The sequence below is a fragment of the Onychostruthus taczanowskii genome, unplaced genomic scaffold (assembly GCF_017590055.1).
Source record: "Onychostruthus taczanowskii isolate IOZ18803 unplaced genomic scaffold, ASM1759005v1 scaffold48, whole genome shotgun sequence".
Taxonomy (NCBI): Eukaryota; Metazoa; Chordata; class Aves; order Passeriformes; family Passeridae; genus Onychostruthus; species Onychostruthus taczanowskii.
Window position 1 is genome coordinate 1,215,131 of NW_024502347.1, and position 26,628 is coordinate 1,241,758.

Sequence of the window (26,628 nt, forward strand, 5' to 3'; positions counted from 1 at the left end):
AAAAAAGCAAAATTAAGTTTTCCAGACACCACTAATGTTAACTTCATAATTATATTTGCTTCCCAAGAAATTTTAAGCTAACATGATAGTGTTGGTGAATAAAACAGTGTCTTTGTAATACACTAAATTCTTAACACATAACCTGACATTTCTTTGGACTGTGATACGCATTTGGACCTTTGCTCCTCCTGCTACAATGTACATACACCCTTTTAGCCATTTAAAATAGTATACAGTCAAGAAAAGAGACTTTCACACGTCCTAGTGCTCCTCACACAACAAGGCTGAAGTTCCATCATGTCTTCAACATACAGTAAATACAAGAATTTCTGCAAATCTCAGTATCTAGAAAATGTTTTAGAGAAGATTAGTAGGAGAGCATTTCTACGGCAATGTCATGGTTTAATCAGATCAGTCAGCAATTCAGTTCTCCTTAGTGTTTCTCCCTTTCCTCAAACATCTGCGAAAAAATACAGCTGAGCCTAAAAATCCACTCAAGTTCTTTACTACTAAACCCCACACTTATAAACAGAACCTCACTGAAAATGCAGTCTACTTGTCTTAGGGTCCTCTTACAATAACTATATTTCTTCCTTGGAAAGTCATCAAAATAAAAGCTAAATAATAAGTACAAAATTGAATGGTATTTATATGAGAAAGAAATAATTCAATGTTCAAACTGGGTTTTTTTTCAAAATTGATAAACCAAAATTCATTACAACAACAGAAGGATACTTGATTGCCCACAGAATCCATGAATAATGTACAGCAGCCAGTCACGATGAATAGAGTCTCTTACTGCTTCCAGAAGCTTGGCATTCCACACATACTTCTCATAAGGCTTACTGCAAATCCCAAATACACCTAGGAAGTTGTTACAGTGAAAATGTATTAGCAATTAAGAAACAAGCACACCTGCTTTAAAATCCAGGACATTGGATCTCTGTTCTGATTTTCCCTTCACTGCAACTCAGTGTAGCATTTACTTGCATCCTTGAAGTTTGCTGAACACAGATAATTCCAGGAACATGCTGAAGTCCAGCCTTTATGAGGATTCGCAATTTTTCTAGAGTTGTCAGTCACTGTTGTGACTGAGTGCCTTCATGCAGAAGTTACTGATATACTTCAGTATTGAAAAGAGATGTCTACAGAGTAGTATCAAGGGATTTGATAACAAGGGAAATAAATTTGTGAATTCCAGTTGAATTCCTTCATACAGGAAAACTTTATAAGCTTCTCAATTCTGTGCCACCTCTAATTACCTACTAGGTTCTGGAAGATCATGAACATCAATCCTTTTTCAGACAATTCAACACAGTTTTCCTAATTTGCACTAACACCAAGAAACACAGCTATTGTAGACCTACAAGTTAAAATTCTGTTTCTGACATATCTGGAATCAGAGTCTTCTTCTGTTTCAAATATCAGATCCAAGATGACAACTGTCACTGAAAGGTGGTAGGGGGAATTGAATGAATCTGAAACTTAGAAGAAAGAGGACAAGAATTCTATTGCCTATATTTTTTCACACTTTTTTCAAATTAAGTTTCTGACAGGATGAATTATATTGTAACAGTATGAATGCCAATTATAGCAGAGAACTATAGCAGTCAAGTGTTCCACTGGAGGAAAAGTCTTCTTACAGACTGCAGGTGAAAATGCAGCTGTTAAACAAACTATTGCTACCTAGACCCAACTTACTGTAAGCCCAGGGAAAACTGATGTAACAAAAATATTTTCATAAAGGAGTTTAGACAGTCAGCAGAAGCTGGTCACAAGCACTTAGCCAGCAATTTTTCCTCTTTCTTACTACTAGCAGCATTACTTTGGTGAGAATTAATTCTTAAATTACAAGTGGCTATTTGTTACACATATTCTATGATTATATAGGTAAGTAGCACACAGTGCTGATGGGGTCAAGGTTAGGGCATCTTCATTTCTGATTGTTTTTACAATGACATAGTCGAGATGGTGCCTTTGTAAGGATTCCTGAGGGATCCTCCAGATTAGTCTTTGCAGAAGACGAATTATTGCTCTCTTCATTCCTTTCTGATATTGTAGTATTTGATAACCAGCTGGTATCATGATATGTATGACCATGTTACTAATATCTTTTTCTTGGGGGCATGGGGGTTTCATTCAACAGAATAAAATTAAGAATTTCAGAAGACACTTTCTCTATGTGTGTGTGTGCACGAAGAAATAGGAAGAGAAAATAGTTTTTCTCTCTGGCTGCTCATCTTTGTACTCTTATGAATACATTAGATCCAAACTGAAGGCTGAAGTTTCCAACCAAAATGAATAATATTTCTTACATTTCTTGACAGGGATTACTACAGTAAGATGATGCTAACTTCATAAAGTTATTCTGTTGTCAGTATTCTCCAATATAAAACAAAAAAAATTATTATTGGTACTTAATCAGTTATTGATTCCCACTCTCCTTGTAACTCATTCCTGTTGGGAGACTCAAAAGTCAGTTGAGTAATCAATTGCTGAAAAATGTCAGCATGCTTAGTCATCTTCCCCAGTCACAATGTGTCTTAAAAGAATGACTACACACCTCTAGAAATCACATTGTTCACACTGAAACGTATTCAGCACTTCACAAAATCTTTTTTTAACTCACAACTGTTAGGACACCACTGAACAACAATAGAAGACATGAATGTTTCTCAAAAGTAAACCTAAGTGGAACATATTTTAAATGCACTCATGACCAAAACCATCAGTTTATTGAGACATGTTTTCTTACCACTTCCCCCCTGTGTTGAAAGTCCTTCATCTTCAAATATATCAAAACTCTCTTGTCGGGCCTGGGTTGTTTCAGTTTTTAGTGTCTCAAGTGGCATTCTCAGGACAGTAAGATTATACTGAAGGGAGTGAGACAGATCATAGCTGTAACTGATAGACAGTTAACATTTATTAATAATTGTAGATGCAGAGGAATTTTCTGAAAGCCCTTACTTTCCATCGGTACTTACATTTAACACAGTACTATTGCATAGAAAAGACTTCTGAACAACAAACACAGATTCTGATTCTATAATGGCAAATGATACAAATGATTTCCAAAAGAAGCTTTACAAACTGTTTACAGTTTACAAAGACTGAAAAAGTGTTTACAGTCTTCTTTTAACTGAAAACTAAACATATCTTTTGAACAAAGCTTATCAAGAAGCTTAATTCACCATGTCCCAAGAAGCATTCCAGCTATTTAAAAATAGCTTTTTAAAAAAGCTATTCCATCAGAAATTCTATATACATTGACAACCTCGTTTTTCTGAGATTTAAGTGCTGCTACTTTCTAACTGCTACCTGAACTCAAAACAGCCAAAAAACTGGTCCACAAAAACGGTATTTGTCCCCAGATTTATGATTGCAGCACAGATGCATATTAAGGCACTGGCTGCTGAATAAAGAAAAGGGGTTTTTTAATTAGTTCCATAATAGCTACAAATTTTCCACCTCATGTCTCTTTTACTAACACTCTATACTAATGGCTAATTTTTTAAGATACTAGGCTTCTTCCAAAGGAGAAACCAAAGGTACAGTACACTTAAAATCACAAATACTCCTATATTTCTATTTTAGTCTAAGACAGCATCAGTGATTACTGGTCCTCATGTAAGTTCTAGACAGTCATTAAAAATCTAAAGAATTATTTAAACATTAGACATTTAGATTTATCACTAATGATAACAAAGTATAACCCATGCATCCACATATTTCCATAATAATGTCCTGACCCATCTGTTAGGGGAAAAAAATTCTGTAACATGCTCTGTTTGCATATAACAGAACCTTTAAACAGTATCCCAGTAAGAGACATGTACAGGCTGTTTCTCCCACTCTCCCCTTAGACCATATGTTTTCTTATAATTGATTTCTAATTTTCTTCAGGATTTATATAAAAATCATGCAGAAAAATGTGTTATGCTTTCAGCCAAGAATGATTTAAATGAAGCTGATAGATTAAAAAGATTCTGAACAATAAGATAGAATACTAATATCATACTATGTTTCTCCTTTTGAAAGGGAAAATTAGGCTAAATATGCAGTTTAAACACAGAGCACAAAAACACTTTATAAAAAAATTATTTGAAAGAAAAATAAAACATAAACAGTAAATTATCTGTCAGTAGGACAGTTCATTTATGCCACCCAGGATTTGTGCCAAAAACATACTTTTTTATAAGTCATTCACTTACTCATTTTTTTCTGTACAAGAAATTTTATATATGTAGTTTATCTTAATTCTACAGTTTTAGCTTGGAGAAAATAAGTCTCTGGGAAGACCTCCCTATGGCCTTCCAGTACTTTAAGAGGGCTTTTAAAAAAGGAGGGAGAGCAACTTTTTACATGAGCAGATGGTGATTAGACAAGGAGGAATGGTTTTAAACTAAAACTGGAGAGATTTAGGAGGAAATGCTGTACTGTGAGTGCAGTAGGATGAGTGCAACTGGATGATCCATAGGTCCCTTCCAGCCCAAACCATTCTATGATTCATTTTATGATAAATGTATTTATTAGAGTCACATAAGAATATTCTCCTTTCCCACAGAAAATGTAAAATCACAGAAACAGTACAAATTTGTCATCTCCAAGCAAAGGAGGTAGCAGGGAGAAATTGTACAGAATTAGAGCTGGGAAACAATGCATGGAAGAAAAACTCACGTTTTACACTGCAAAAAAATCTAAGCATGAAACACACATAAAACTTGGGTAGGTTTTATCTTCACAGATCCAGCTGGGAAAGCCTTCATTTTCCAAGAGGAAGCATCTTCTAGACTGACACACCTTTTGGTAATTGCAAGAAAGACTTTTTTTTTTTTTTAAAGTCTTCAAATCTCCTAACTACTACTGCCAGGTTTATCACCACATTCCTCCCATTTTTGCCTCAAAAATATCACTTAATAGTATCTGGGACACAGAAACTTGTCTCAGGTACGGCATTCATGAAACAATAAACAAGAGAACTGCAGTGCCTAGAAATCCCTATGAAAGACATACCCCACACAGGGTGTATCTTAAATGAGGACCTATTTCTCTACTTTTGCCCCTGAGTCAAGGCAAAGCTTTATTTATGGAAAATGAGATCAATAAAGTATAAATAACAAGACAAGCAATCCTCCTGAAACATAATACTTTTCCAAAGAGGGAACTTCTGCATAATCTGGCAAGGTTGAACAGCCTGTAGAAACAGTAGTTACAGTGTCTACTTTTTTCCATGCCATTAATAGTTCTATATTTTTTAACCTAATACAGACTAAATTCCTGGCCAATTGATTAAAGGAGAAAGCAGGTTCAAAATACACAAATGAAAATGGACAAGCAGCATGATCATGTGTCTTATTTCTACAGAGTATCAGCCTAAAAGTCTTGGGTATCAAAAACAAAACCTACAATCCTCTAGCAAGTGTAAGTGCACATTTTTAAAAAAGGAATAGTAACTAATACCTACCTAAAATAGAAGTTGCTAGAGAGGTCCACGTTTTGAAAGATTCTCAGATACCTAGCAAAATAATTCAAGTGGTAGGAAAAATTATTATTTTAATGAGACAGACTATAAGATGTCATTCAGAGGAAAGAAATTACACATAAATATTGATTCTTGCCCCATGTTACCTTCCTATCTTACTGTAATTGTTTTGACAGGTAATTAAACTAGGATGTCAGCATTTGGATTAAATGAATCAAATACCCTTTTTTAAAAAAAAACCTGAAATTAACGTCTACTCATACACATACTCTGTTTCTTTAAGCAGTTGTAAAATTGTGGCTCTATTTTCCACTTACGCACATCAAAATTTTCAGGACTTAAAAAAGAAAACTCTCAAAAATACTACAAAAGAAATAAATTTTTCCATTACTCTCAAATAAATGAACAAAAAAGAAATATCTAATAAAATCTGTCATAGCCTTGAAAATTCCCAAAAGAAACCATTACATTGTCTATGAATAATACAATGGCAGACACCATAAATATGTAGGTTAGGTAACATGGTCTGCTGCACCCTAAGAGGAGAGACTGAGGTCTATGATCAATCCCACCTTAAAGTGGAAGCTTCTTTAATATTTACTACTGGCTTGGTTAATTACCTGACATCAATTTATCATAAATCATCACTTTTTGACTATTCACACTTAGTACAGACTGTTTACAATTTACTGATACCAGTTGCCTTCTATTTCATAGAAGCAAAGTCACCCTACCCTGATAAAAACATAAAGGCTCAAACTTTTCTCTTATTAAAAAAGTCTCTGAAAAGTAGCTGTTAAACTTACCAGTGAATCTTTTCATCACCCTTTACAACTGCAACATTCACAAGATTCTGACAGCACAGAATAATTTAATAATCTATTCAGCACCTCTTGAAGGGCACAAAAGAGCTCTTCGGGTGAGATTAACATCATGCAAAAGCTACTAAATAAAGAACAGTGCCCCAAATTGTACAAACCAATATTAGCATTACTTTGCCCTTGCAGGAACAATGCTTATATTAGACACTTCTTGGTGCAGATTTGCTAAACTTAGCTGTGACATAGAGATGTGGGAAATAAACTCTAGAAGTTGAAGAAAATAAACTCTAGACAGTTGTATTTACTCTCCAGGTTAGAGGCCACAGAACTTGTAGTCTATTTTCCAACCAATAAGATAAAATGGCTTGAATGACATACTAATACAAAAAACCCATGACTGAAGTTCCCAGTTGCAGTTCAACATCGTTTAGAAAATACTCAAAAAGTACACACTAATTACCAGCATTATTTACCTGGCCTCATCAGGATGACTGACTCTTACAGAGTCATTTGGAATGTAGATCATATTTGTATCTTCTATTTTATATATTGCATGACCTCCAATATCTGCCATTTTTCTTCTTTTTGTTATTAACACAATGTAATAGCCTTCTAAAAACCTGACAAAACCTGTTAAAACAGCATTACAATGCTTTTAGTTGCATATTTGTGTTTATTTGATAAAACATATTTAGCAAAACAGTATCAGAATTGTCTCAAGACTTCAAAGAATTTTTATTTGTTTTGAATGTTACATGTATATATATACATATATATATATATACACACACACACAAAGAGTCTTAAAATTCACTCCCATTAGTCAATTAAATACATAGTTTTTACTGATTTCCCCTCCCATTGTGGGTATTTTTAATACTAGGTAGCAGAGTTAGGACACTGAAAATTTGGACTATGTTTCTGTCTACTTAACATACTTGTATTTGCTTTTGATAGGACTTTCACATGCCTCAGAGTGAGGCATACTCTATTTACTTCAGATACTGAAGGTTAATTTTCCAGGGTAAGGAAGAATCCCAGATTCCAATTTTCTTTCCAGGTTCAGGTACTCTCTGCTGGGAAGGGACACAGAACAGCAAAAGGATTTGTGGGTAAAACAACACCTTTGTGCTCTCTCTCCTTAACTGAATTCCTGGAACTGAGTTCCTTGACTAGAGCAGCATCTCCCCCAAATCAGCCATTCAGAGTATGAGGGGTACTCCTTTTTTTCCTGTTTCCTCTCTCAGATATCAACACTTGACCCTGCTGAAACACAGAAGGCTAAGAAGGTAAAACAGACAGTGTCTGGTTTTATTGCCTATAAAAAAGATGGTTTCTGAAGCCTCCACTCTCATTCCCTGCAGGGCACAGCCATGCTTCTTCATGGAGTGCCCTCCTTTGGATACTTCTGTTATATATGATTGGGAAAAAGTGTAACAAACCTTTAAATACAACACAAATGTAGAAATTCAAATGAAAAATAAAAATACATAACCGCCCCTGAACTCAAATATGGTACTTATACAGTATAATACAGCAGTAATATGCTTTAATAAGTAATAAATTACATTAATTAGCTACTGGAGGTAGCTGCTCTGATAGGCTGCTGAGATTTTGAAACTCACTACTATAACAAATAAATAAACTGCAAACAAATAAATTAAATTGGGGAGGGAGGTGATGATGACATGATACAAATGGACCCTCACAACTCATAGTTTTACTTGTATTTATACTCTGTTCTTGTAGCTCTGCAGTACAAAGTAAAGAAGGATGAGGAGAGCATACATTTTCCTCCCTGTCACTGCTGGAGGCTGCAACGTGATCGAATTAACTGCAATCTTTTCTTCCACCTTATTAGCCCCCCTTGGAAAAGTGCTTTCACCTGCACAGACAGGAGGCCCTGCTGACAATAAGAAACAAACCTTCCATTTGAAGCAGGGTATTGAATTTCAGATGTTAAATAGCAGTCACAGTTCTTCCTGTATCCTCCAGATACTAAAATCACTTATGTGAACAGTCTCTATCCTTTGAATTTCAGCAAACATTATACCAAAGTCTGATAAGGAACTGAGCCTTTCTCCCTGGCCTGGTTCCCTCCCCTTAAAAGCAATTTCCACTTTTAAACACTACACAGTAAACCAGAACTCAGCCTATCAGCATCCCCATTCTGAGTGCACTGAATGTACTGCATCTGGTAATGAAATAACTAGAGGACAGAACAAAGCTGTTCTTTACAATTTTATAAAAAAATAGCCCCGTTCTCAGCCCTGACCTGAGCTAGGAAGCAGAAATAAACAACCAGTTGCATTCCTTCAAATTATATGTTTATACAGATATGGTCTGAATCATGTAATTTGGAAGTATATTATCTGACAGAGAGTCGGTTACTTCTAAAGAGTCATCTAGAAATACATATACCACATCTGTTAACCAATACATTGGTGCAGCTAAAGAACAGAAACTCTCCTGTTATGAACAGTATCTATAAACAGGCATACAACTGGGATGCAAAATTTTAACTGACTGCAACCACTTTTCAACCAAATATTTATCACATATTTAGACAGCAAGCACTGATGGCTTGTGCAAAAAAAAACAAACAACCCAGTGCTGCAAGGCTGTTAGAAGCTCCTTTAGGTTTACCCATATTATGAATACTCTTAAATCAGTAAGAAACATAAACACCATCTGAGGAATTTCTGAAAAGCTGGATGCACTGATGAATTCCGAAATGCTTCAAAGGCAAAAAGAATGAAGAATAAAGTTTGCTTAATTTTGATTGTTATGTAAAATTTAGAAGCATCCATCCTTTAAAGTAATTGCACTCTCCACTTACTCTGCAGCTTTGGCTTTAGATGTCCAGGTGTATATTGACTCTAATAAACCACAAAGTATTCTTGAGAACTGTCACAGCACATATTAACATTTACTTTAGAGACACCAGCAATCAATATACTGTCCTCAGTATCAGACAATAGGCAGGAAAATAGTGACTTTCAGATGAAGTTAGAAGTTACTAAATCCTTGAAGCAACGCTTGAGGATTATGGACAGCTGAGCAGCACTTTAAAATTCAGCTGACATACCAGTGAGTTGTACTTGCTCAAACATGAAAAAGAAATATTTAAATATGTCACTGCAAAAAGTTAACTTAACTGAAAAGTTATCTTTGTGAATAGTGTGTGATAAAGAAATATAGCCTAATAAAGAATATTGACTTTAATTTTCTTTTTAAAAAGCATTCTGTGAGCTCTGGAATTCAGGAGCCAGGTTCCATGTGATTTGTATTCTAAGATCAGCTGGGTTTGGTAAAATCTTCAACCAAGTTTCTAGAGCCTGGCTATTTCCTAGATCTGTCCCTTAGTGACAAAGAAAAGACTGATTACAGCACAACTTTCACTCCTGTACTGACCACCTGTTTTCAAAAAATACACAGAAACTTACTTATCTTCGAGCATTACAAATTTCTAAATCCTTTTTAGTTTCATAAATAAATAAAATCGGGGGAGACAGGAAGATATACAACATGACACAATAAGCCTCACCTCCCAGGAAAACAAAAGATTTGATAAAATCAATCAAAACACTTACCTACTATACCAAAAGCAGACACAGCTCGAGATAACCCAGAAGAGCCCTTCTGCCCCATCTTAGTTCTGTTCCCCAGGTCTAAACGACCGAGAAGTTCCCTCACCTCTTGCTGAGTATAAACATGCTTTAAAAGAAAAAGTCACAGAAGTTACTGTTTTGGTAGCTAAATGTTATTTCATGTCAGAGTATAAAAGAATTTGCTTAATCTGTGAAATATACAATAAACCAAAGGCCTGCTCTACATTCTTTCTTTCCCATTTCAGTGCTACCAAGAAGGAACCAGTATTATTTGAAACAACTGGGGAAAAAGCCCAGCAACTCAATACAGAGGCACTTACCTTATCATCAATTATAACCAAATCCTTTGGTTCAGTGCGGTCTATTTTCAAAACACGGTATTTGGTTTCTGCAGGATTACTTCCAACCAGAAAATACCGCTACACAAAAGAAAACCAACAAAACCTGTCAGAATATTATACAAGATATAGCAACCAAAACAGTGTAACTTAAGACGTCAGCAATGCCATTTACATTTTGCCTAGACTAGATCCACTACTATTAACATCAAATATGTAATGTTCTGTATGGACTGTTAATGAACTGTTTTAGACACATATCTTAGGAGGTATATTTGTATACAACCAACTTCTACAACTTACAAGACCTCTTTCTCTCCTTTTTACAAGGAGGAAAAAAAAAATTAAAATCAAAGGTTAAAACCTGTTTAGAGAAGATAAACTGTAACTTACACCAGGCACTGTCCAACCACACCTTGCCCCAGCCATTACTGTTTTCACTTGCCCTGTAAAATTTATCAGAAGCTTATGCAGGAGTTTTTCACTTTTCATGATCTAAAACTTCTGTTGCTATATTGTACTCCTTTGCTATTTCTGTCAATTAGTCTTTCCTGATCCACACTAAACACTGCAAAATTTTAAGTACTTCAGTACTGCAAGTTTTCTTCCATTTTTATTTATATTTGCTATGATATTCTTCTCAACAATGTTCTTCCACAAAACTAAAATTTTCTGGTTAACAATACTACTGCTTAAAAAACCATTAGCTTTAATTCACATTTAAACTATGAAAGAATAACCACAGATAAACATATAGTATGTTCATTTTTCATATAAAGAGATCAAACTATAAATTAATTTCTGCATTTAGAGGAATTAACAACAAGCACAGGTTGCAGGACTGACTTGCTAAAAGTAGCTCTCATTTTTTCTAATTCATTCAATCAGTGTGGTGCTATCACAGCAAGGTGGAACTCATTAATAATGCTCAACCTTGTAGGAAAGCATGGCAAGTTCACGTGGATCTATGCAGTCAGAGTCACATGGACTTAAGATGTGGGAAAATAAATCAATAATCATATTCATAGATATCTCACAATTTCATAATTTATACCAATTAGATATTAAGAAACGTCTTTACTCTCAAAATATTTAAGGTGAAAAAAGAACTTAAAGACCTCTTCAGCTTCCTTGAATTCACAAAGCATACAGATATTCAAGAAGCTCTAAACAGGAAAAGCCCCTTAACTTTAAAAGCCACAAAAGGAAACACCACCAACTTCTGGCTCCACCTTGTACACTGATATTACTGTGGTAACTGAGTGGTAGGTTTTGCTGTTTACTCCCAAATGACAGTAAGAAGGCCCCTCAAATTCATATGCCATCACAACACTCCCTCACCAAAGGCTTTGAGGCAGCACTTTGGCACAGGAAAGCTAAAAAGTTTCCTAGGGTTTTTTTTCCAGCAGTGATGTCCTGCAGCGCACAACCCAGGCTCCCCAGCCTGGCCTCCTCGGAGCAGCCTCTGCAGGGGATCCCTCAGTGCCAAGCTCTTGCTTCCCAGGAGGGAAATTACAGGGACAGTGCATAGCACCAAATGGTACAGCTCTTCTGCTGCTATCTCCCACCTTCAGCAAGAAACACCACACCACCAAGACTGACCATGGCTTTGACCATGCCATTATACCATCTTTTTCTTATGCAGCAAAGGTGAATAGGCAGAGGGAAATATATTCATTTGTAACACTCAGATGATAAGTTAATATGCATTTCAGGAGTGCAGCTTCTTTATTTGCAGAAATCTGTTATTTAATTAAAGGTAAACAATTTAAGTATTCCATAATGCTGCAGTACACCACAGTGATGTCCCACTATGTCCAGCTCACTAAATGAGTGCAATTTCTTCCCAAAGCGACACACCTATGGTTACCAACAAATAATACTGAATAAAAATAGAAGAGCAAAACTCTAAGGTGCTTGTCCTAATAGCAGTTTGGACCATAGAGCACATTTTAAATTGGAACACGCATGACACATGGGGAGGGGGAGAGAGAGAGAGATGGATATAGAGTTGTAAATGCTATTTCTAAGGAAGTTCAGCTGGATACTTCTCCACTTTAATCATTTTAATTAAACAAGAAAACATAAAGAAGTGCTATGAGGAATGCATCACTCACATCACCTTGGCAGCTGCAACAGAGGGCTGTGCACAGCTACAGGGCCAGCATTAGGTGCTGCTGCTTAGAACAGCAGCAGCAACATCAGATTAGATGAGGAGTAATTGTACCTGCAGACCATGGAAGCAACCCCCATAATGAATGGTACTTAACAGGCTCTCTGAAGTCATTTAAAGACTAATTTACAGGGTTTAAGCTGGAGAGCCAGACTGTGGAATGTATTAAGGAAAGTCACTTGAGAGCAGCATCAAAACTCAGCATCAATGGACTTAAAGTAAGGCAGGCAATAAGAAATCTCTATTTAGCAAATGGGCATGTTACCCACTGCATGTCAGAGGATATTCTTGTGGAAGTAATAAATTAAACATCTGCAAAACCATCTGAATTTGGGTTAGTGTTCAACACTAGGATCCCAAAATGAGACCTGTGCTTGGGAAGTTTTCAGGATGGGCTAACAACCCCACAATTACTTGAAAAACAGCCTGATATGCTCACTCATATTCAACCTTCAAGATCTGAAAGAAAAACAAAGATTGTATGAAAACTAATGATGCAAAAAAATACACAAAAAAGACACTTCAACATTAGCTGTTTCTGCTACCTAATTTATGCATCTAATGAATAAGTAAGTCTGTCTTACTGGATGACACAGTGCACGAATAAAACTGTATCAGTGACATGTGCCGCAATTATACTTCCCATCACATGAATACTAACAAATCATAAAGAAAAATACCAAATCAGCACAATACTGAGCATATAACAGCAAATAAATTTTTATGGTTGTAATATAATTGTAAAATTAATCAAAGCTAAAATGTGCTGTAGTGTTTACAACTCTTTTGATTACCACAAATTATTGCAATAAAAAAAGAGCAAAAGCTACGGAAAACTTTCTGGAGTGTTTATGCTTATTACTTCATTCTGTTTATTACCATGTTGAACTGAATAATTTCAAGCATTTCCCAAGTGTCTCAAAGAATTCCACTCCACAGCACAGCCAGTGCATTTAGACAAACAGGCAACCTTGACCAACAAAGTACTTTTTCCAGAGAACAGAACTGCAGCAGAAACTGCCGGCTCCCTCACCGTGCTCTGGCCAGAGCCCTCCAACCACACCTGAGGTGACCCATGCTGCTTCCAGGTTTACTGTGCCCCCGGTCTTTGCTGAAATTCGTTAACAAGTACACTTTACCAACTATGGCAACACACCAGGCAGCTACAAGAGCTGGACTGGAGCTTAATTTATTGCACAATTATCACTAAGCAACCACAAGATAGGAACAGCATTAGTCATTTCCACCTGGGACTGAGTTTTAACCAAAGCAATCCAACTGAAAGGCTTTACACCATCTTTTATCAATCTTTTGATTCAGCTAAAGCAAGCAAAACAGCTTCTTCTAAAAGGAGTTGAAAAAAATTAAAAATACTTACTGAAATTTGTTGGTTTTTAATGGCAGGATAATAGTTCTGAAATCAAACATTCTGCTTACTTTTTTTTTTCCTTTTTTTCTTTAAGATTACTTCTTAGAGCTCCGAGTCTATAACTATGATTTACTTCTTTGCATAGACTAATTATGATTAAGAAATGCTAGCACAGCAAAAAATGTTTTCAATCCTCAGCTAAAAAGCTACAAAGAGCTTAATTAGCAGGGAAAAAAAGTGCAAAAATACACTATAAGTTGAAAAATAGCCAGTGCACTAATACAGCCAATTTGCAAATCTTCAAATATCATTAAGAAAACACTAATGATCTTAGACAAAAAGCTTGCAAACAATACCTGTTGAGACCATGGATGTGTCTAGAAACACAAAGCCCAGAAGCAGGTTCACCATGGCCGTCATCCAGATCCCTACCCAGCTGCTCTCTCACTCCCGCTCCTCAAAAGGACAGGCACAAAAAATAAGATGGAAAAGGTGATGGGGTTAGGACAGAAAGACTGCCTAACACTTACCATTACAGGCAAAACAGACTTGACCTGGGGAGAACGTATGTAATTTACTGACAGTTAAAACAGAATCACGGTATAATTACACCTCATTGTAAAAACTCCACTCTGCTCTTTCTTTCTACAGGACCTAGAGTAATTCTGGAAGTGTCTTTCTTCTCTCGCAGAAAGTGGCAGAATGACGCGAAGAAAGGAAGACATGATAAGGCGCAAAGAGAGGTACCTGGAAAAGCAAAGCCGTCTGCTTCCTGTAATCTGTTGAAACTCTTCAAAAGAGGCTCCTTCAACAGCAGAAATTTTAAGAACATATGCTGCCAAGCACCACCCCATGGTCATGTAGGAATGAGTACCCATTCTGCATCTTACAAGCCACAGAATTCCCTTTCGTCCCAAGGCAACCAAAGCTTTTTGGTCCCAAACTTTTCCCTTGCTAGTCCATTGAAGGATTCCTCCAGATTCTCCCTTCTAATTCTAAACTAAATCTATTAATTATCTATCTACACATTTTTCTTTAGCCAAATACGTATTTGCTCTTTAGCATCTATTCTGCTAGAATGCTTTCAGAAAAATAAGTAACCAGATGCCTGTTCAGCAGTCACTTCAACAGACTAAAGTCTTGCTGTCCCTTTACTCCTCTCAAGACATTGCTAGCGTGTATGTTACCTCACCAGACCTTCAATGGAACTATTCCCAGGTGAATTCTTGTTTCCTAGATGAATATGGACTGTAAAACTACACAATATAACATCCAAGATTTTATTCTAGAGATACATTAGTATTTTTCATTAATGACCATACCACAAATAACCACGTCTCTTTTTCAGAGCTGTAATTCACCAGCAGCTCAACCCTCCCACTCCTTCAGATTAAACACGCAGATCCTTCTCCTCTGCTGCTTCTAAATTGATAAACTCTCAGTAAACTTTCATTGGTGTGTAATCCATTTTAAGGTGCATGAACTTTTATAGTACACCATTATACTTCAAATTATTTCTTTTATCTACTCCTGAGGATCATCATAATTTCTTGCTTTATTGTGCTCTGATTATCCTAATTATTTACAATACCTTAAAAGACTAATCAGAGCTGGTCCCCATTTTCAGCTAATAACATTAATGAAAATGCTTAAGTACATCAGTCCTAAAAACATTACTTGAAAAAAATCATCCCTATCAGATGATTCTTCATTCACTCCACACTAATTTATCTACTAATTTCTCTACTAAGCTTCTTCCTTCTGTAACAGAGATTTTCCTTGTGGCACTGCATCTCAATAGAGGATTTGATTTAAATACATAAGACCATCTAATTTTTAGATTAAAATGTGCAATACAACCAGGTTAATCTGACAGCATCTTCCTTAGACTGTTTTATGTCATTTGCCTGAATTTGCAATTACTTTCCTATATGCAGGACTTCAGAATGGATTAAATATTCCATTTGTCATATTCCAGTCACAGCACTACCCTTGACTTGAGTGACTTGAAAATATTCAGAGTAATTTCACTGGTTAGTGTATTTATTTTTACCTCAACACTGATTGATCCCTTTTTCATAACTGTATTCTTGTTACTCACTTTCTCTTCATTCCTTGTTCAGTACATTCATGCTCAAAGTAAATTTCTACTTTAAACAGAGAATAATATTTTTTAGTTTTTAGGGTCATAGCAAACTCAGTTTTAATAATAAAAATTTGTAATAAAAAGTGCCTATTTTTATTCATCCTTTGTTACATTAAAATAAATACTGGTTTTTTCCATGGAATCATTACCTTTAAATACACCAATTTGTGATAATTTATCCACAAGCCTCCCATCCATAAAGGTGGATTCATACCAAAACCAAATCTGTATGTGTATTTCTCTCCTGTTTTTCTAGTGATCATATAATGACACCCAGGACAACACAGAACAAAAGAAATAAAACCCATGTTTCCAGAACTTAGGCAGACATTTGTAGGTACATCTTTCACATCAATGGGGATGCATCCACTTTTGAACTTTAGTTTTGTTCTGCCTGAATAGCACATATCCTTCAAAACTTGTGTTCTCATCACTGCTATGCCACCAGCTATCTGCCCTCTTCATACATGCTCTCAGAGCCCACATACATCAGTAGAACTTTCTCTATTTTATAGCCATAAATCCAGCAGTATGGCAAGGCATTTAAGACAGAAACAGTGTCTTCTTGAGTTGCCCAAAACTCCTCCTCTCATCCCAATTCCATGCTCTGCCACATCACCATCACTCCTGGAACGCCAATACACAGGGAATAGAAGAGTCAGCTGAAAGGAGCTGTCTTCTGCTAATGAAACTGTTCCAAAGAGAACACATTTCACAGCCACTTCTAGCCAGAAAATGATGATAGTTAATGGTTGCCCAGTAGGCTGTTCGCTCTTTCAACATTTTTGAATGTGTCAGATACCCATCTATATCAATCAGTGCACTTCATAATTCAGTAGAAATTCTATAGCTTTTTCTGTGTTATATTGAAGTTTCTCCAAATTGACCACAGATTAACTTCAACATTAAATATGCAAACTTTGGAGATTTTAATACAAAAATCTTTACACTGTTATTATTAGAATAAACAACATTTAAAATAAAACAAATGCCCATAGTTTTCTCTGGTGAACAAAGGGCAGAAATATCTACAGGTAATTATGCCAGTCACTTTACTTAATAAGCTTGTGCAAGTCATTTGGATATTGTGGAGATGGAGACTGTAAAAGAACCTGACTAGAATAAAATACTATTAATTAAGCCTCATAATATCCTGAAAGATAGACAAATGATATGACTTTATAGAGATAACACAAATTGTCTTGTTCAATGCCACGTTGCCTCAGGGGAATGATAATTTCCAGTGAACTAACCTACAGCTTTCAGGTGGGCTTCATCTGGGGGAAACACAAAAGTTCCATCTTCTCCTGAAGAAGAGAGGAAAATATCTTTTTGTTTTTATTAGTCATAGAGCTCAAATATCTTTAGTGCCCTCTGGTGTGCATTTCAGTGATCAATATATGTATAAAAGGAAAGATAATTGGCATTGATCTGAGTAAAAGCTTCAGTTCATCTTTCTGACTACTACTAAACAAGCTTTCAACTTCCTAGGACAAGCAGGAGATACAGTTAACATCTCCATGGCATTTATTGACCCAAAGCATGAGCTGGAAAGGCAGGTTTCAGCAACTACCCTAAATATAAACATTAATAGAAAATATAGAATTTTGCTCTCTGTTAATTCAATTGATGCTGTGAATTCAGTTCTCCTCTTGCAGTCTCTCATTTGACTTCAATAACAGTACCAGAGCCTAGCCTCTTTGACTTCAATAATGCTATTGTATTTTTATCTAAAAAGAAACCCTCTGTAAACCGTTTCCACTTTTTCCACTTCCTCATCCATTTCATCTCTTCCTTCTGTGTCTCTTCAACACAGAGGGATTTTACAGGAATTAGCTCTATGACCAGTGTAAGCATCACTGTTTCTCCCACTGCTGACAACTTAAATAATTCCTTCTTTGCACCAGAAATCTTAGGATGCAGTCTCACTTTAGCCTGTATTTGACACAACTCCAAATTCCACATGCTGGATCTAGCAAGTCTATGGCCTTAGGGAAATCAGAAGAGCACCTGAAACAGGAGAAAGCTGTTCATTTTTATTTTTGGATGATGCTTATGCTGTACAAGTGACTGTCACAGCTGGCAACTGCATGATTGTGAGATCTCATGCAAAGGAGATGGCATGAGGGATACCTCGGGGAGAAGTTTGTCAGCAGCACAACATGAAACTGAATGAGCTGTAACAGCAACTGATCAAACCAGAAGTCCAATTTTGGGCTCCCCAGTACAAGACAGACATTGATATAGCAGAGTGATTCCAGCAGAGAGCTCTCCAGGTGATCCACAGGACAGAGCACGTGGTGTGCTGGTAAAGGCTGAGAGAGATGGGTTTAGGTTTGTTCAGACTTCAGAAAGCTTTGGCAGCATCCTGCTGCTGTGTAAAACCATGTAACAGGAAAGCGTAGCTAAGAGAGACAAACTCTTGTGAGTGGTCTGCAGAGGCTATAAAATCAATATTCAAAACTCAGCCGCACACAACCCTGAGCAATATACTTGTTGAAGCTGCTTTGAGCAGGGGTCTCAACTTGGAAGTCCCTTCTAACATCCCTTAGTCCAGGCACTTATTAAGTGCAGCAACTCTTTTCAAATAATTATACCAAAATGACTCCTACTGGATTTTTCTTTTGAAAAAAATTACTAGAATTCGAATATCAAACCACAAAGTGTTTAAATTTGTACTTTTTAGTAAGAACAAAACCTTACTCAGGGGGAAAAAATCCATTTTCATCACTCACAAGAAGTGACTGAAGTAACAGCTTTGAGACGCCCTTGCTCAGCTGAGACATTGCAAACAGCACATGCTCATCCACAAACCACTGCCTTTCACAGCTGATGAAAACCATCTCACATCCTGGAGCGATCAGGACTGCTGGATCTGCCCCTCACTGAATTCTGAGCAAAGCACAGCATGGACAAACCCATCCATCCAGGCAGAGCTACCACTGCCCAGATGTAAAAGACTGTGGCTCCTGCAATACCAGCACCAGCTGGAGAGGCCCAGAGAATGGCAGACAGCTGACAGAACTCCAAAGCACAATATTTGGCCTGCACACAGTACGTTGTCTCTCAGCAACAGAGAGAAGCAGGCCAGGTATCCACACATGCCAGTCACTAGAAGCCAAATCTCAGCTGAGATGTAACATGAGTTGCGAGCCAAGAACAACTAAACTGAGTAATAGAGGACCTGATTCAGAAATCACATTTGCCTGGTGCCCTACTCATGTATAACAATAATGTAGCTGAAAATAGAACAAAAAGTAGCCTGTACCAGCAACAATGAGAAAGATAAATAAGGTAGCTTTCAAAATTCATTTAGGCATAAGTAAAAGGTAACACTTTGAAAAGACTTTCTGGAGTGTAACCTTCATTTTTAAAATTTACTTATAAAAATAACTCTGCATACTTTAATCTGCATCTGTTTCATAGGCTGTTCAGTGGGGAATTATGACAAAAACACAAATCTGCTTCAGACAGAAGCAGAGCTGGAAGTCAGATTTCTATTTATACTGAGATCATTCTTTCATCTGTGACATTTTGGGAAGCTTCCAAGGGGCTTCAGTGTGTAAATGATCTTTGTGTTAACAGTACAGGTAACAGCTGAACTTGAAACTAGACCTAACCTGCATTTAGAGCCATGGTACATAAACCTTTCAAAAACTACCTCAAGTGAAGAAACCAACATACTATGAAACAGAAAGAAATCTGATTGGGAGCTAAGGAATGGTAAACACAGTGGTATTTACACCAAGAATTGGCTTCTGGCTCACACTGTGCTCATCACATGGCTAAAGCAGCAATTACCACTCCAACCTCCAATCCACTTTGTCCATGACAAAAAAGTCATGTGAATAACACATGCCTATAGATTCTACAACAGGACGTAAGGAATGCTGAAAATCTTCAAGAGCTTACTTCCAGAGGTCAGACCGAAAACTTCAGAAACTGTTTCACCAGTCATTCAGACAGCGAGGACTGAAGTGTGTCATAAAGAGCAAACAGGTCGGTGCAGGTGATAACCAATTCAGCCATTCTTAATTCAAATATTAATTCCGGACACCTTCAGCGGTCCAGTTTTAAGCGCCCTGCTCTCCTGGCAGTGTGACAGCAGCCACAGGACAGAACAAGCAGGGGCCCAACCTTCATCCCCACCGCAGGGCCCTGCGCTGACCTGCCCCCAGAGGCCACTGCTCCGCTTAAGCCACGAGGCAGACACACAGCGAAAACAGGAACCTTTAAACCTTCTTTTTCTCAGTTCTTGGCATGTTTTGAGCGTGTGACCAAAAAGAACCAGATCCCAACACAGAAAAGAAAGGTAAGGCGTAGTTTTTGACAAGCTGCAACCCAGCCGAGGCAGCAGCTCCGGGCAGGGCCGAGCCAACACGCCGGGGGGTGCCGGGACATCCCTCCGCGCTGGGCGGCGGCCGCAGCCCCGGGACCGCCGCCGGCGGCGGGGGGACGCTACTTACAGCCCTGGTCTCGTACAGCACCAGCTTCTGCACGGAGCTGATCAGGGGGGCGGCGGCCGCCACCGGCATGGCGGGAGCTGCCCGGGAACACCCCGGGAACAGCCGGAGCCGGGGGAGGAACACTCCGGGTCCGAGCGGGGAACCACCGCCGGCACCGAGGCAACCCGGAAGTGCCGGCGCGCCAACGCGCAGGCGCGCCCACCGGGGGCCGCGAGAGCGCGCCTGCGTCGCGGAGCCGCGTCACGCGCGGCCTCTCGGCAACGGCGGCTCCGGGCGCGGCGGCAGCGGTAGCGGGACACCGGGACACCGGGGCACCGGGACACCGGGACACCGGGACACCGGGGCGGGCGAGGACGAGGCGGTGTCGCATCCGCACTCGCTGCTCCCGCCGGAAACCGCTCCCCGCGGGGTGAGCACGGTCAGCACCAGGAACAGCTCCGCAGCCCCGCCCACGCCCCTGTGTGAGGCGGGGCCTCTGCCTCTCCCTCCCTCAGGGGGCGGGGCGCCGCCGTTGCCCGGGCAGCGGGGCCGCGCAGAGCGGTGGCGGCAGCGGGGGCGCGCACGACCGGGCTCCCACCGGGAGGGGGGCTCCCACCGGGATATCGTCCTGGGTAGAGGGCTGTGTATGTGTGTGTCTGGTTTAATTCTTCGCTTGGGTTGTGGTGGTTTTTGTGAATTAGGAAATTGGCCCTTGTGAAGGTTTGGGAGCGAGTGAGACTGCTGGGAAGGGCAGGTAAAGCTCAGCCGGTGAGTTTCTGTCGGGGCAATGGGGAGTTCGTTCGCATGTATGGCTTTTTTCTTTCTTTAATATTAAAATGTTTGATGCAAAAGCGTCTTAGCATTTGGGTTTGATGTTTCAAGACAAACTTTTTCAGATTCTCAGATTTTAGTTGATTTGTTTAATTTAATGGTAAACTGACTGGGAGTTGCGCGGGGCTGTGCTGGGTTGGGTGGTTCCATGTGGGTTTTGCTGGGGCTGTGACACTGAAGTGGCCCTCTAAAGACAGTGGGGTTTTGCCATTTTCAAACAAACTTCAGCAAGCTCCTCATGTTTTGGCCTCCATTTTTGTTTGAAAGGCCCACACAAATTTTCCTCCAATTTATCTTAATTAGAAATTTGTTTAGGTTTTAATTTGTTGTGCAGCACTGGACTTGCTGCTGCCTGCATTCCTGGAAGAGCTGGGATTTGTGAAGAAGATGGTGGAAGAGATCAAGAACTGTGATTTAATTCTGCAGAGTCTTATTTGTGTACCTGCCTGTGTGGACACAGAGAGTAGTTCCATTGACCATGACAGGGCCCTTCGGTGTCTGAAGCACAAAACCAAAGGTCTAGGCAGGCCCATGGCCCATTTCAGGGATGAGAGAGAAGTCACAGTTGTGTGGTAATTGAAGCAGGAAGGAAAGATCAACAAAACAACTAAAAAAGAGCAACAAGCAATATGAGACTCATGAAGAAGTCATCAACAGCTTGTGATCAGGGGTTTTTCCAACAGTCCTTTGTTTTTCATAAGTGGATTTTTCTCTTATTTTATGCGTGCATTGTGTATGTTCTGTAAATGCTTTTTCTTCTTATAAAAACTTTCTTTTTTACAGATCCATTTACCTTGTAATTCACTTCCATTTTAAAGTCATTTTACACACATGTAACTACTGTACTTTATAACAAATTCTTTTTTTCCTTCTAGCCTTAGAAAACATGGCTTCACTAGAGGGAAAACAAGATCAGCCCTTTACAGACATCTTTGATGAAGATGAAGCTGAAAGATGTTTTCTGTTGTCCAAGCCCATTTGCTTAATTGTCTTTGGAAAGCCAGTAAGATGTCTGATAGAAGGGTTTTTGTCAGATATTCTGCTAACAATTTAACTTTTCCTTTCAAAACATTAGTTTACCAGTGCTACCAAAAGGGTCAAATACCTGCTTTTTGGATTTTGCCACTCTTCAAATCCTGCAGAGGATGGTAAAAATTCTGGTCTCATTTAATGAGACCAATTTTTGCCTTCAGTCAATTGTGGTTAAAAATGTTATTACTGTACTTAAAAGTTACACGTTGCTCAAAATGTTTGATCGTTTTTATTGTATGTTTATTTATATGTAGTGGTTTAACCCCAGTCAGCAAGCAAACCCCACACAGCCTTTTGCTCACTCACTCACCCTGGTGGGGTAGCACAGAGAATCAGAAGGGTAAAAGGGATAAAATGCATGGGTTGACAAAAGCCATGCACATGAGCAAATCAAAAGAAGGAATTCATTCACTACTTCCTATGGGCAGGCAGATGTTCAGCCATCCCCAGGAACCAGGGCTCCATCACACTTCACGGTGACTTGGGAAAATAAATGCTGTCACTCCAAAAGTACTTCCCTTTCCTTCTCTTTCCCAGCTTTATATGCTGAGTGTGACACCATGTGCTTTGGAACATCACTGTGTGTCAGTCAGAGTCATCTGTCCCAGCTGTGTTCCCTCCCAGCCACCGTCCACCCTCATTTCCTCACCAGTGTGGCAGTATGGCAAGCAGGAAAGGCCTTGGCTCTGTGTAAGCCCTGCTCAGCAGCAACAGAAACACCTCTGTGTTACCGACACTTTTTTTCAGCACAAATCCAAAACACAGCCCCACACTAGCTACTGTGAAAAAAGTTAACTCTGCCCCAGCCAAAACCAGAGCAATGCTATTAAAATATTTTATTTTTTAAAATAAACTTGATATATTAAAGTCATAATTTGGTGTAAAAGAACCTTCAGGTCAATGTATTGACTTACAGACATTCAATGAAACATTACAGATCTCAATATTAACTTTGACAAAATTCTATCCTATATATTTAGAAACATTTAAAATCCACCAAGGTATCCTGATAAAAGGATCTGTACTGCCTTTTAACTATAATTCAAGGTCAACTAATTAGTGGCCTCCTTAACTTAGAAAAATTTTATGTTTTGTAAACCTAAGCTTTTCAGATTTTTTTTTTCCTCCAAATGTGAGTTTGCGTTATTGCCTCAGTTTGCTGAAGAGTGTTTTTTTTATTTTTATACAAGTTTGTGTCTTGTGCACTTGTAAGGGTACACTCAGCTCAACAGAAAACTACAGTGAACTAACTCCTCTAGTTTCAAATGAACATCAAAATTTTAACCTTGCATGAAAAAGGTCACTTTATGTTTCATAGACCAAACCACCATAAAATGCTCATTGAAAGACAGTACAAAAAATTCTCATATTCTCAACCATTGCCTTCAGTAGATGCTTGACATCAATATAAGAAGGTATTGAAATTGTACAGACCTTACCGGGAAAGCAGGGAACAAAACAGTTTATTTTTATGGTAATGTCTCTTATATATCTGACTGATGTGCAGAGTAACTATCCTATTTAAGATGTATCTTTTAAATTAAAAACATAGTGCCATTAAAGCAAAGCCAAATACATATATTCTCATCACACCTGTAAGATGTAAGGTATTAGTAGGCTGGAGTGTTTGTTGATACATTCTTAACCGAGAATGTAATTTATTTGTTGGGTTTTACTGTTTTTATCAAAAAACTTATCAAGGACAAAAAACTGTCAAAACAGGTCTCCTTAAGGTGGCAGGCGCTGAGTTTTGCAAATTCCCATTCAGTTAATCACTCTTGGAAGCCTTATAGCTCTCAGTTGTGTTGGTTTTCCTCTGGATTCATGTAATTAAGAAAGATTTTGTCAGTATCTAACCAGATTTATGGACTAACAAGGGCAGTTTTAAAGCATTTGTTGTTTTAGTAAAAAAATATTATCCTGATGTATCCTACTCAGAAGGGGTTGAGTAGGTTTCCATCATAATTTGCTTTGAGGCTGAAGATGATAAATTTTAGTCCTAAGGAGTTTCTCATAGAAATTTGTGGTCAAATCATGGCTGAGTTTTAGACAGAGTTACTCAGATACAAACTCAGTATAACAGCTTTGGAGATAATTAGCTACAACTAGCAGCATATTAGCAATGCTAGACAATATGAACTAGAGGATGGTATTAAACAGAGTGCTTTGTGTTTGCCCAATGCGTAACTCAGAGGCCCTAATCCCAATGGTAGATTTTCAGTGTTTTTATCATGTGAAAATATATTCTTCGTTGTGTTATATGTTTGGTTTTGTTCTGTCTGTTTTTCTTTTAAAAGTGTATTTTTCATTTTAAGGGTTCTGGAAAGAAAATGTTAGCTAGCAAACTAGCACAGAGATGGAACTGCATTTTCATAGAAGGTAAACACATGCTGTATTTGGAAGATTGCTGTGGCTCCACAATAGCTTTTGGCTTAGGATACACTCCCTGTTCCCTGTAATTCTAAGGGCGTGTTTCTGATTGCAGCAAACACTTCTGATAAGGCCAAGTAATCATTTTACCAGAAGTAAAATTACTGGTCATGGTCTTTTAGTTATTGAAAGGTTTAGAAAAACCATGTGGGGTTTTTTTTAATCATAAATTCTATTCCCAATTCTGTAAGGGGGTTCCTGTGACCCTTTTCGTTCACACGGGGGCAACTCATTCAACTCCAAAGAGTACAGACATTTTCCAGTGCAGATCATGAAAAAAATAAGAGGCTCTTTCCTTTCTGGTTGTGCAGTGTCCAATACAAGGGGATGTACTCCAGGAAACAGAGTTATTTATCAAATGAAGTACCTTTATGTCTTTTGAAGATTTAGAATTCTAACATGGTAAAAATCACTTTTAATAAAGTGCTTTTTTGACTTAGGTATACATAGAATTGTTGTATCATAGTATTGTCTAGCAAGAAAAAAAATTAATACCTGGTCCAAAACATAGATCAGGCCAAAATCAGAAGGGACTTCAGAAATGTACTTAAGCCAGTCCATTCTGTTTGAATGTATTTAAATCAGTACTGACAAATGTTCATCAAATTTGTTTTAAAAAAATTCTAGGCAGTCTATCTCTGTAACACTCTCTTTGTCATTAGAAAGTTTTTCTTAGCAACTGATCTAAATCTCAGTTACTGTGTTTTTAAGCCTTATTTCTAATTCAGGGAATTACTCTTTTCTTATTTTGTTCATGATATTCCTTTTAGTCTTCTTGTGGCTAGTGAATGCACACATGTGTGTACACACTTATTGTTACTTATGCTAGTACATTTTTTTCATTTTCTACATCAAAAAAGGAAGAAACAAGGAAATTCAGCATACATAAATATGAATAATTTCATTCAGAAAGGACCTCCAGAGGTGACTGAGTCAAACATTCCTCTCAAAGCAGGGTCAACTAGAAAGGACAGCTCAGTTCAATCTGGAATATCTCCAAGGACAGAGACTCCACCTTCTCCCATAGAAACACTTTGCAATGTTTGACTGCCTTCTTGATAAAAAATTGCTGCCTAATTACCCCCATTCGAATTTCTCATATTCCTAGTCATGTCTGTTACCTCCTGTCCTGACTGCACTTTGTGGTGACCGTGGGTCTGTCTTTGTGACCTCCCAATAAGTAGTTTTAGATAGCAGTAAGAGCTGTGTGGTTTCCTCCAGGCTGGACAAGGCCAGTTGTTTCAGCCTCTCCTAGGCTGTTCATTCTTCTGATGGTTTTGGTGTCCTCCACTGAACTTGCTCCAGGGTATCAACATCTGTCCTGTGCTGGATTAAAAATGAACCAAGACAGAAAATTATTGAATCAGAAAGGTGTTTGCAATCTTTTTAATGACACAATACTTTCTATTAATTTATTCAGTGAATTGGTCAATACTCGTAATAAAACAGGGCCAGGGTGCACACAGATTCTGATTTTCAGTTGCCTGTACTGTTAATTAGTACATTCCCTGTCTCAGTTTTGGCCCATGGCAAATGTTCTCCCAAACACCTATCCATAGTATGAAAGGTAGGATGTGCAACAGTCGTCATTCCTAGTAGGAGCAGCCACTGGAAAACAGCCACTGTGTTTTGAGAAGAACAATTAGGGCTGTATAGGCATGGGTCACCTGGCTTTGGGACCTTTCCCTTACCTGGTTTATTAGAAATATAAATGCAGCTGTAAGAGTAATTCTTGAAAACTTTTATAAAATATCTGATTATTTAATTCATACAGAAGTGTGAAAGATTTCCAGGTTCATTCTAGTATGGTGTCACTATCCACAGAGACATAGGGCAGTCTTTGAATTTGATGAATGTCACTTTTCTTAAAGTAGATAATTTTGTGTGTCTAAAGAGTTCTTCTAAATCTTGGGTTTTAAATTTAAAAGGTGATTGAGCTCAAATACTCAT

The 26,628-nt window shown here is 38.1% G+C and overlaps 2 protein-coding genes across 3 annotated transcripts in view; one reads left to right on the plus strand and one right to left on the minus strand.

Moving 5' to 3' along the window:
- FIG4 (FIG4 phosphoinositide 5-phosphatase) overlaps positions 1 to 20,632 on the minus strand; it is a 50,710-nt gene extending 30,078 nt beyond the window's left edge. The window contains exons 1-7 of one of the 2 annotated variants that reach the window (XM_041414906.1): positions 20,407 to 20,632; positions 10,235 to 10,333; positions 9,897 to 10,020; positions 6,777 to 6,933; positions 5,465 to 5,515; positions 2,756 to 2,904; positions 736 to 864 (exon numbers count right to left, since the gene is read on the minus strand). In XM_041414906.1, coding sequence (XP_041270840.1) covers positions 736 to 864; positions 2,756 to 2,904; positions 5,465 to 5,515; positions 6,777 to 6,933; positions 9,897 to 10,020; positions 10,235 to 10,333; positions 20,407 to 20,475 — 778 coding nt within the window. In that variant the 5' untranslated portion in view covers positions 20,476 to 20,632. Of the gene's footprint in view, positions 1 to 735; positions 865 to 2,755; positions 2,905 to 5,464; positions 5,516 to 6,776; positions 6,934 to 7,241; positions 7,380 to 9,896; positions 10,021 to 10,234; positions 10,334 to 20,406 lie in introns of those variants that run through there. The other variant, XM_041414907.1, reaches the window with a different exon arrangement.
- A 1,459-nt stretch (positions 20,633 to 22,091) lies between these two features.
- Positions 22,092 to 26,628, plus strand: part of AK9 (adenylate kinase 9) — a 56,289-nt gene continuing 51,752 nt past the window's right edge. The window contains exons 1-2 of the mRNA XM_041414861.1: positions 22,092 to 22,219; positions 24,564 to 24,627. Of these exons, the coding sequence (XP_041270795.1) occupies positions 22,103 to 22,219; positions 24,564 to 24,627 (181 nt within the window). The 5' untranslated portion in view covers positions 22,092 to 22,102. The remainder of the gene's footprint in view (positions 22,220 to 24,563; positions 24,628 to 26,628) is intronic.